Below are 11,979 nucleotides of genomic sequence, written 5' to 3' on the forward strand. Positions count from 1 at the left end.
AATAGAGCAATTATAAATTTATTTCATCGTATTTTATTAAATTTTAAACTCCTCGCCTTATGTTAAATTATTGGCTGCCGTGCAGCTTGCATACATAGCATGAAAGCAAGTCATTCAGCCACCGAATCCATGCTGACCATCGATCACCCGTTCCCTGTTATCCCACTGTCCCACCCACACCCTACACACAATAGACAATAGACAATAGGTGCAAGAGTAGGCCATTCGGCCCTTCGAGCCAGCACCGCCATTCAATGTGGTCATGGCTGATCATCCCCAATCAGTGCCCCCGTTCCTGCCTTCTCCCCAGATCCCCAGACTCCGCAATCTTTAAGAGCCCTATCTAGCTCTCTCTTTAAAGTACCCAGAGAACTGGCCTCCACCGCCCTCTGAGGCAGAGAATTCCACAGACTCACAACTCTCTGTGAGAAAAAGTGTTTCCTCGGCTCTGTTTCTAAATTGCTTGCACCTTATTCTTAAACTGTGGCCCCTGGTTCTGGACTCTCCGAACAATGGACCTGCCTATTTTCCTACACACTAGGGACAATTAACAATTTTACCCAGTTAATTCACCGACATTAAATATAGAATACATTTTTTTTTTTAGCATTTTATAATAAAGGATTGTTTTTCAACTAAAATGTACAATTTCAAATGAGGTCCAGGAGTGATGATATTTCATAGATTTGATTTTGAAGCAATTAACACAGCAGAATCAAGGAATTTAGTCACAAAATGCTGGAGTAACTCAGCGGGTCGGGCAGGATCTCTGGAGAAAAGGAATAGGTGACATTTCAGGGGACATAGAAACATAGAGCACACGGCATTGGGGGTTCAGTATTGATGTGGATAGAGAACTGGCTGGCAAACAGGAAGCAAAGAGTAGGAGTAAACAGGTCCTTTTCACAATGGCAGGCAGTGACTAGTCGGGTACCGCAAGGCTCAGTGCTGGGACCCCAGCTATTTAAAATATATATTAATGATCTGGATGAGGGAATTGAAGGCAATATCTCCAAGTTTGCAGATGACACTAAGCTGGGGGGCAGTGTTAGCTGTGAGGAGGATGCTAGGAGACTGCGAGGTGACTTGGATAGGCTGGGTGAGTGGGTAAATGTTTGGCAGATGCAGTATAATGTGGATAAATGTGAGGTTATCCATTTTGGTGGCAAAAACGGGAAAGCAGACTATTATCTAAATGGTGGCCGATTGGGAAAGGGGGAGATGCAGAGAGACCTGGGTGTCATGGTACACCAGTCATTGAAGGTAGGCATGCAGGTGCAGCAGGCAGTAAAGAAAGCGAATGGTATGTTAGCTTTCATTGCAAAAGGATTTGAGTATAGGAGCAGGGAGGTTCTACTGCAGTTGTACAGGGTCTTGGTGAGACCACACCTGGAGTATTGCGTACAGTTTTGGTCTCCAAATCTGAGGAAGGACATTATTGCCAAAGAGGGAGTGCAGAGAAGGTTTAACAGACTGTTTCCTGGGATGTCAGGACTGTCTTATGAAGAAAGACTGGATAGACTTGGTTTATACTCTCTAGAATTTAGGAGATTGAGAGGGGATCTTATAGAAACTTACAAAATTCTTAAGGGGTTGGACAGGCTAGATGCAGGAAGATTGTTCCCGATGTTAGGGAAGTCCAGGACAAGGGGTCACAGCTTAAGGATAGGGGGAAATCCTTTAAAACCGAGATGAGAAGAACTTTTTTTTCACACAGAGAGTGGTGAATCTCTGGAACTCTCTGCCACAGAGGGTAGTTGAGGCCAGTTCACTGGCTATATTTAAGAGGGAGTTAGATGTGGCCCTTGTGGCTAAGGGGATTAGAGGTTATGGAGAGAAGGCAGGTACGCGATACTGAGTTGGATGATCAGCCATGATCTTATTGAATGGCGGTGCAGGCTCGAAGGGCCGAATGGCCTCTACTCCTGCACCTATTGTTTCTATGTTTCATAGAAACATAGAAAATAGGTGCAGGAGTAGGCCATTCGGCCCTTTGAGCCTGCACCGCCATTCAATATGATGATGGCTGATCAACCAACTCAGTATCCTGTACCTGCCTGCTCTCCATACCCCCTGATCCCTTTTGCCACAAAGGCCACATCTAACTCTTAAATATAGCCAATGAACTGGCCTCAACTACCTTCTGTGGCAGCGAATTCCACAGATTCACCACTCTCTGTGTGAAAAAAGTTTTCCTCATCTCGGTCCTAAAAGATTTCCCCCTTATCCTTAAACTGTGAACCCCTTGTTCTGGACTTCCCCAACATCGGGAACAATCATCCTGCATCTAGCCTGTCCAACCCCTTAAGAATTTTGTAGGTTTCTATAAGATCCCCCCTCAATCTTCTAAATTCTAGCGAGATGATGAATGATGAATGGTCTTGATCCAAAACGTCACGTATTCCGTTTCTCCAGAGAGGCTGCCTGACCCGTTGAGTTGCTCCAGCATTTAGTTTCTGTCTTCGGGGTAAAGCAGCATCTGCAGTTCCTTCTTATACAGAATCAAGAAATATATTAAATTTATAAAAATCGAATATCATTCTCCTGCTTCTACAGCAGCGTGTGAAAGTCTCAGCTGAACATGATGCTTGAGTCAGTGGTGTCCGAGCTCCATGAGAAATTTTACCAAAAGGTCAGGCTTAAAAATTCAAAATGTGCAAAAGAGCAAATACAATATTCAATCTGTTTCATTTTCCAAGACAAGGCTTTCTATGAATAAACTTAGTCTAAAAGGTTTGATCCTTCAGTCATCTGACTACGTATTCAAACATTTAATAGAAAAACATATCTGGAACATAGAACAGTACAGCACAAGAGCAGGCCCTTCGGCCCATAATGTCTGTGCTGAATATAACCTTAAGACTAACTCTGATCTGCCTATCCATAATCCAATTCTTAAGAGGTTGGACAGGCTAGATGCAGGAAGATTGTTCCCGATGTTGGGGAAGTCCAGGACAAGGGGTCACAGTTTAAGGATAAAGGGGAAATCGTTTAGGATCGAGATGAGAAAAACATTTTTCACACAGAGAGTGGTGGATCTCTGGAACTCTCTGCCACAGAAGGTAGTTGAGGCCAGTTCATTGGCTATATTTAAGAGGGAGTTAGATGTGGCCCTTGTGGCTAAAGGGATCAGGGGGATGGAGAGAAGGCAGGTACAGGATACTGAGTTGGATGATCAGCCATGATCATATTGAATGGCGGTGCAGGCTCGAAGGGCCGAATGGCCTACTCCTGCACCTATTTTCTATGTTTCTATGTTTCTCTATCTCTCTGTTCCCAGCCTATCCATATGCTTATCCAAAAGCCTCTTAAATACTGGGAGGTTGTCTCAAATGAAGAAAAGACATGAATGTGTGAAGTGTGAAGGATGGCACAGTAGGGCAGCGGTAGAGTTGCTGCCTCACAGCGCCAGAGACCCGGGTTAGATCCAGACTAAGGGTGCTGTTTGTGTGGAGTTTGCATGTTCTCCCTGTGACACCCGTGTGGGTTTTCTCCGGGTGCTCCGGTTTCCTTGCACATTCCAAAGACGTGCAGGTCTGTAAGTTAATAGGCTTCTGCAAAATTCTTCCTAGTGTGTGGGATAGAACTTGTGCATGGGTGATTGTTGGTTGGTACAGACCCAAGGGGCCAAAGGGCCTGCTTACACGCTGTATCTCTAAACTAAACAAACATTCAGTTGTAATTTTGGTTGGTTCAATAATTTAAAATCTCTATGGATAATTTTTAAGTGCCGCTGGTAAGATATATGTAACAATCCATAGAGAAGCCTTTGACTGCTAGCACGTTGAAATGTATACTGCCTATGTATTAGAACATTTAATAGGACAATTTACATAGAATATGGCCCAGTGTAGCACAAGAACAGGCCCTTCGGCCCAACGCCAACTCAGTACTTGGAGCCCTCTCCACTTCATACTTCATAATCAGAAGTGGATATGTAAATTCACCAGGCTCTCCACATCTGGAACAAGCACATGTGGGCGTACGCGTTCCTCAGGAGCAACTCTGGACAGTGAGCTAAGTCCAGGATGGACAGCAAGGAAACAGGCCCTTTGGCCCAACTTGTCCATGGCGACCAAGATGCCCCACCTGCCCGCATATCCCTCTAAACATTTCCTAGCGTTGTACCTGTACAACTGTCTTTTAAATATTGTTCCAGTAACTGCCTCAAATACCTCCTCTGGCAGCTCATTCCACACACCCATCACAATCTGTTTTGATTCTTACTAATATTTCTATTAAATCTTTCCCCTCTCACCTTAAAAAAGCTTGTTCATTTTCTCCCTCTGTGGACGATACCAAGCATTTTCATCATATTAGTTTTTTTAATCAGAATCACACTTTATTCGCCAAGTATATTTTGCAACATATACGAGGAATTCCATTTTAACAGCCTCCGCGGTTTTTACTTTTGCATTTTCTTTCGATGCGTTCAACCCTAATTTTGTTAATATTTTGATTTTATTCCACCTTAATGTTATTCTGTGGTGTTCATAATATACATGAATGAATTGTCGAAAATTGTTGGGTATATAACTTGAGTCGAGATTTTGTAAGCTGGTTCGTTCTAACAGTCTTTTCCAATTTCTAGGTGAATATGTGGTTATGACTGCTCACTTTCACTTGAAAAGAAAAATCGGTTACTTCGTAATTCAGACGTATTTGCCGTGCATTATGACAGTCATTCTCTCACAAGTATCATTCTGGTTAAATAGGGAATCTGTCCCTGCAAGAACTGTCTTTGGTGAGTACACTGGAAAACCCTGTTTCAATTCAATGATACATTACTATGACTTTATATGATGTTTCCACTAGTGGGAGAGTCTAGGACCAGAGGTCATCGCCTCAGAATAAAAGCAGGTTCCTTTAGGAACGAGATGAGAAGGAATTTCTTTAGTCAGAGGGTGGTGAATCTGTGGGATGCATTGTCACAGAAGGTCATGGAGGCCAAGCCAATGGTTACTTTTAAAGCAGAGATTGATAGATTTTTGATTAGTGTGGGTGTCAGAGGTTATGGGGACAATAGACAATAGACAATAGGGGCAGGAATAGGCCATTCGGCCCTTCGAGCCAGCACCGCCATTCAATGTGATCATGGCTGATCATCCCCAATCAGTAACTCGTTCCTGCCTTCTCCCCATATTCCCTGACTCCGCTATCTTTAAGAGCCCTAACTAGCTCTCTCTTGAAAGTTTCCAGAGAACCGGCCTCCACCGCCCTCTGAGGCAGAGAATTCCACAGTGATGGCAGGAGAATGGGGTTAGGAGGGATAGATAGATTAGCCATGATTGAATGGCGGAGTAGACTTGATGGGCTGAATGTTCTAATTCTGCTCCTGTCACTTATGACCCTATGAACTTATTGTCTAGTGTATCTAGTTACAGTTAAATGCTTTGCTTTGCATGCAACCCAGTACAATCGTAAAGTAGATCTCACCTCGGAAGTACATGTGTCGCCATGGGACTGGCGTTGACAAAGTTACAAATGTTCACCGAACAATCCCATCTGCTGCCTGCCGCTGCATGCGGCAGCAGGCATCCCCCCCCCCCCCCCCCCACACCCCCCCAACCCATGCTGGGTCCCCCTCTTTCTCGGCATCACCTCCCGCAGGGTCCCACCACAGATCACGGGGAGAACGTGCAAACTCCCGACTCACAGCACCCGCCGTCAGTAATCACCATTTGTCGCTGAGAGAAATATCCTTCACGGAGATAGTAATCACCGTAGTTCATTGTCACACCCTAGTTCATTGTCACATGTACCGAGGTACAGTGAAAAGCTTTTGTTGCGTGCTAACCAGTCAGCGGAAAGACAGGATAGACAGGTGAGACCACACCTGGAGTATTGCGTACAGTTTTGGTCTCCAAATCTGAGGAAAGACATTCTTGCCATAGAGGGAATACAGAGACGGTTCACCAGACTGATTCCTGGGATGGCAGGACTTTCATATGAAGAAAGACTGGATAGACTCGGCTTGTGCTCGCTAGAATTTAGAAGATTGAGGGGGGATCTTATAGAAACGTACAAAATTCTTAAGGGGCTGGACAGGCTAGATGCAGGAAGATTGTTCCCGATGTTGGGGAAGTCCAGGACAAGGGGTCACAGTTCAAGAATAAGGGGGAAATCTTTTAGGACCGAGATGAGAAAAACATTTTTCACACAGAGAGTGGTGAATCTCTGGAACTCTCTGCCACAGAAGGTAGTTGAGGCCACAGTTCATTGGCTATATTTAAGAGGGAGTTAGATGTGGCCCTTGTGGCGAAAGGGATCGGGGGTATGGAGAGAAGGCAGGTACAGGATACTGAGTTGGATGATCAGCCATGATCACATTGAATGGCGGTGCAGGCTCGAAGGGCCGAATGGCCTACTCCTGTACCTAATTTCTATGTTTCTATATGATTACAATGGTTGCCATTTGAATGACATTATTTATAAATCATGTTAAGTCTTTTCATATTGGGACACTACAAATAGAGGAAGACTTGGTATTGCACCAGATGATTCCAGTAATATGTTTCTTATTCTCCACTTCATTCAGGAGTCACCACTGTATTGACAATGACTACGTTAAGTATCAGTGCCAGGAACTCACTCCCAAAAGTTGCCTATGCAACTGCCATGGACTGGTTCATCGCCGTTTGTTATGCCTTTGTGTTTTCCGCACTGATTGAATTTGCCACCGTGAACTACTTCACAAAGCGGAGCTGGGCCTGGGACGGCAAAAGCTTAGTTCCCGAAAAGGTAAAAGAGCCCACTTGTACTTCCCCTCAAATCACAGCAACAGAGTCCACAGTGTGAGGAGGACCTGCAGTTGCTGCTTCACAGCGAAGGGTGGGCACAGAATGCTGGAGTCACTCAGCGGGGCAGGCAGCATCTCTGGAGGCTCTCGACCCGCAACATCACCTACCCCTTCTCTCAATAGACAATAGGTGAAGGGGTAGGCCATTCGGCCCTTCGAGCCGAATAGGCACTTAAAAATAGCGGAGTCAGGGGATATGGAGAGAAGGCAGGAACGGGATACTGATTGTGGATGATCAGCCATGATCACATTGATTGGTGGTGCTGGCTCGAAGGGCCGAGTGGCCTACTCCTGCACCTATTGTCTACATTCTAATGTCTATTAAGCCTGTCCAGAGATGCTGCCAGTCCCGCTGAGTTACTCCGGCATTTTGTGCCCATCAACAACGCTGTACTGATTCCAACACACAGAGCCTTTGTTGAACATACGGAAACCTTTGCTTGCTTTAATTTTGTGTATTATCAGCCGTTTAATGTGTCATTGGCAGTCGTGGAGGCAGATATGTTAGTAGGAATGAAGAGACATTTAGATAGGCACTAGGATACACAGAGAATGGAGGGATCGGGATTATCTTGAGAGGAATGGGCAGGGTGAATGCACCGAGTCTTTTACCCAGTCGGGGAATCGAGAACCAGAGGACAAAGGTTTAAGGTGAGGGGGGAGAGATTTAATAGGAAGTCGAGGGGTAGCTTTTTCACACAGAGGGTGGTGGGTTTATGGAACGGGCTGCCAGAGGAGGTGTCCTGTGCACCTGTTGCCCAGTTTACAAGACCACAGTTCACTGAAAGCATTCACGACGTTTATACTCTGTTTTATTTTGTGCTAGGTTAATGAAAACCAGTAACAATTAGTAAATATGAAGAGAAATTTCTACAATAACGATGTTATAGTGCCACAGCCGGTAGAGCTGTTACCTCACAGCGCCAGAGACCCCGGTTCGATCCTGACCCCGGGCACTGTGTGGGTTAAGATGGCACTGTGGACTGTGTGGGTTTTCTCCGGGTGCTCCGGTTTCCTCCCATGCTGCAAAGCCATGCGGGTTTGAATGTTAGTTGCCCTTTGGTGTGCTCAGTTCTGTTTAGTTTATTGTCACGTGTACCGAGGTACAGTGAAAAGCTTTTGTTGCGTGCTAAGCAGTCAGTGGAAAGACAACACATGATTACAATCGAGCCATCCACAGTGTACAGCTACTGGATAAAAGGAATAACATTTAGTGCAAGGTAAAGCTAGATCAAAGATAGTCCCAGGATCACCAATGAGTTAGCTAGTAGTTCAGAAGGTACACAAAAATGCTGGAGAAACTCAGCGGGTGCAGCAGCATCTATGGAGCGAAGGAAATAGGCGACGTTTTGGGCCAAAACCCTTCTTCAGACTGATGGGGGGTGGGGGGGAAGGAAGGAAAAAGGGAGGAGGAAGAGCCCAAGGGCGGGGGGGATGGGAGGAGACAGCTCGAGGGTTAAGGAAGGGGAGGAGACAGCAAGGGCTAGCAAAATTGGGAGAATTCAACGTTCATGCCAACGGACGCAAGCAACCCAGGCAGTAGTTCAGGACTGCTCTCTGGTTGTGGTAGGATGGTTCAGTTGCCTGATAACAGCTAGGATGAAACTGTCCCTGACTCTGGAGGTGTACATTTTCACACTTCTGTACCTTTTGCTTGAAGGGAGAGGGAAGAAGAGGGAGTGGCCAGGGGTGCTGCTGGCCTTGCCGAGGCAGCGTGAGGTATAAATGCAGTCAATGGAAGGGAGGCTGATTTGTGTGACAATAGACAATAGACAATAGGTGCAGGAGTAGGCCATTCGGCCCTTCACCCACAGCACCACCATTCAATGTGATCATGGTTGATCATCCCCAATCAATACCCCGTTCCTGCCTTTCTCTCCATATCCCGTGACTCCACTATTTTTAAGAGCCCTATCTAAGAACCTCTCTCTTGAAAGCATCCTGAGAACCTGCCTCCACAGACTCACCACTCTCTGTGAGAAAAAGTGTTTGCTTGTCTCCGTTCTAAATGGCTTACCCTTTATTCTTAAACTGTGGACCCTGGTTCTGGATTCCCCCAACATCGGGAACATGTTTCCCGCCTCTAGTGTGTCCAAGCCCCTAAGATGGAGTTAGATGTGAAAGTGGGATATCATAGAACTAATGTGAACGGGTGATCGATGGACGGTGTGGACCTGTTGGGCTGAAGGGCTTGTTTCCATGCTGTATCTTTTAACCAATCTCATGGGAAAAGGGGAGACATGACCTGTGGTCTATATCAGAACGTAGCAGACACCAGGGTAGTGCAGTGCATTTTTTTTTAAAGCACAATTCTCCCTTTCATATGAAGAAAGACTGGATAGACTCGGCTTGTACTCGTTAGAATTTAGAAGATTGAGGGGGGATCTTATAGAAACTTGCAAAATTCATAAGGGGTTGGGCAGGCCAGATGCAGGAAGATTGTTCCCGATGTCGGGGAAGTCCAGAACAAGGGGTCACAGTTTAAGGATAAGGGGGAAGTCTTTTAGGACCGAGATGGGAAAAACATTTTTCACACAGAGAGTGGTGAATCTCTGGAATTCTCTGCCACAGAAGGTAGTTGAGGCCAGTTCATTAGCTATTTTTAAGAGGGTTAGATGTGGCCCTTGTGGCTAAAGGGATCAGGGGGTATTGAGAGAAGGCAGGAACGGGATACTGATTTGGATGATCAGCCATGATCATATTTAATGGCGGTGCAGGCTCGACGGGCTGAATGGCCTACTCCTGCACCTAATTTCTATGTTTCTATGTTTCATGATGTCCGTAAAGTAATTGACCTGTGGGATCTTTATTGGGAATAAGAGGCTCTTCATTTTAATTCACAGAAAAAGGAAAAAGAACGAGAGGCTCTTTTGAAGAAGAACAACACGTACACAGCAACGTCGGCGAACTTTGTCCCAAACATTGCGAAGGACGCAGGTTTAGCGACCATTTCGAAAAGTGCTGCTGTGGAGTCCAAAGAGCCGAAAGTAGAACAAAAGCCTCCAGAACCTGTGAAGACTTTCAACAGCGTTAGTAAAATTGATAGATTAGCCAGAATAGCATTCCCATTAATGTTTGGTATTTTCAATCTGGTTTATTGGGCAACTTACTTGAATAGGGAGCCGGTAATCAAAGGTGACGAAGAACATAACTAGAAGTTAGAAGAACCGTTCCTCAGTGGTAATAGTATTTTAATTACTGGATAATTCTGTGAAGTTCTAACATATTGGACATCCCTACTCTAATTTGAGGCAGACATGGTTTTTCAGTTTATCTCTTTCTAAAACAAATATCCTAATTTTTTTTTCTGATAATATTAGGAGAAATAGGAAGAAAAATATTCAAACTCTCTTGTTGAATATCTAACACTTTATTACAATGTCAGCAAGTCAGGTCTGATTCTCTGTCACAACTGACATATGAAATTAATATTGATTTGCTATTCCTGTTTTCTTTTGATAACATGTCCATGAAGTGAAAAAGACCTAATTTTAAACATTCTCACACACACACACACACAGGGGTCAATTTGAAATGGTCTTTAAAATATCAGAGACGCAGCCAGGAGGCTTTTGTTTCTGAATTTAGATAAGATCAAGATGAGCATTTCTGGATGCTTTGACCTTGTGGACTCTTTTGTTTACTCTCATTCTGATTCTAACGTGTTGTTAGAAGAAGGACATTTCACATCTTGAATTTATAAAGGAATGCGTGTATAAGATTTTTCCAATATTCTCTTTTCAAGTTGCACGGAAAATCTGTCCGCAGCGCTGAGAGAATTGTGATTTTAAATTCGACTCGTTGTCATGTCTTCAATGGACTAGGTTCAATGACGATATCCTCCAGGGCAGACACCCCAAGTAACTGATTACTGAAAAGGCAAGACTTTAATGTAAGTGGTGCCAGCTAGTACGTAATCATTTCTTGCCTGGATAAGTGAAGTGCACTTTTCAAAACTGTTTATATAGGACCCCAGTCCTACTTCTTGTAAAAAGTCGAAAATAAACAATGTAGTATTTTCTAGGCTTAAATAAAAAAAAGATCATTTAAAATACGATATTTACAAATCTTGTAGAGTTAAGTAATATCTGTGTGTGATTCCCCAGACAGGTACCTGTAATTTCAAGTTTCAGAAATACCAATGAAGTACGTTATCCCATTCATTTGAACCGAGGAAACATTATCTCTGATGACCATAGTATTTAGATTCTATTAATGTCTTTACTGGATATAAATAAACATGCTGGAGTTACTTTGAAAACCCAAGAGTTTACATGAGAAACATATTTTGATTACAGTTTAGTGTATGTGGTGATATCTTCATATCTTGATTTTCCCCTTATTGATTTTTTATTAAATATTGGACAGTTTAATGGAAACACAAGTAGAAACAAAGAACTATAGATGCTGTTTTATACCAAAGATAGACACAAAGTGCTGGAGTAACTCAGCGGGTCAGGCAGCATCTCTGGAGAATAAGGAGGGGTGACGTTTCGGGTCAGGACCCTTCTTCAGACCTGGTCGGGTTTATTAACAGACCTGACAGCAAACTAAAAAAAATAGGGTGGCGCAGTGGTAGAGTTGCTGCCTTATGCCCCTGTCCCACTTAGGAAACCTGAACGGAAACCCCTGGAGACTTTGCGCCCCACCCAAGGTTTCCGTGCAGTTCCCGGGGGGTTTTTGTCAGTCTCCCTACCTGCTTCCACTACCTGCAACCTCCAGCAACCACCTGCAACCTCCGGGAACAGCAAAGGAAACCTTGGGTGGGGCGCAAAGTCTCCAGAGGTTTCCGTTCCGGTTTCCTAAGTGGGACAGGGGCATAACAATGCGTGCTGTCTGGACGGAGTTTGTACGTTCTCCCTGTGACCACGTGGGTTTCCTCCGGGTGCTCTGGTTTCCTCTCACACTCCAAAGACGTGCAGGTTTGTAGGTTAATTGGCTTCCGTAAATTGTCTCGAGTGTGTCGGGTAAACCGGTATACAGGTGATCAATGGTCGGTGGGGCCGAAGGGCCTGTTTCAACGCTGTATCTTTAAACTAAACCCAGATGCTGCCTGACCCATTGAGTTACTCCAACACTTTCTGTCTATAATTAATGGAACACTATCACGCTACAAATGTTCTTCCCACTCAAGTTACATAATGTTTCCTGGCCCAAGCCCAATCTAGTTGGCATTTAAC

The 11,979-nt window shown here is 44.5% G+C and overlaps 1 protein-coding gene across 3 annotated transcripts in view; it reads left to right on the forward strand.

Moving 5' to 3' along the window:
* LOC129701835 (gamma-aminobutyric acid receptor subunit alpha-1-like) overlaps window positions 1-11,414 on the forward strand; it is a 38,424-nt gene extending 27,010 nt beyond the window's left edge. For all 3 annotated transcript variants that reach the window (XM_055643306.1, XM_055643304.1, XM_055643305.1), the window contains exons 8-10: window positions 4,592-4,744; window positions 6,539-6,741; window positions 9,643-11,414. In XM_055643306.1, the coding sequence (XP_055499281.1) occupies window positions 4,592-4,744; window positions 6,539-6,741; window positions 9,643-9,954 (668 nt within the window). In that variant the 3' untranslated portion in view covers window positions 9,955-11,414. The remainder of the gene's footprint in view (window positions 1-4,591; window positions 4,745-6,538; window positions 6,742-9,642) is intronic.
* Window positions 11,415-11,979: the final 565 nt, after the last annotated feature.

The sequence above is a fragment of the Leucoraja erinacea genome, chromosome 11 (genome assembly GCF_028641065.1).
Source record: "Leucoraja erinacea ecotype New England chromosome 11, Leri_hhj_1, whole genome shotgun sequence".
Classification (NCBI taxonomy): domain Eukaryota; kingdom Metazoa; phylum Chordata; class Chondrichthyes; order Rajiformes; family Rajidae; genus Leucoraja; species Leucoraja erinaceus.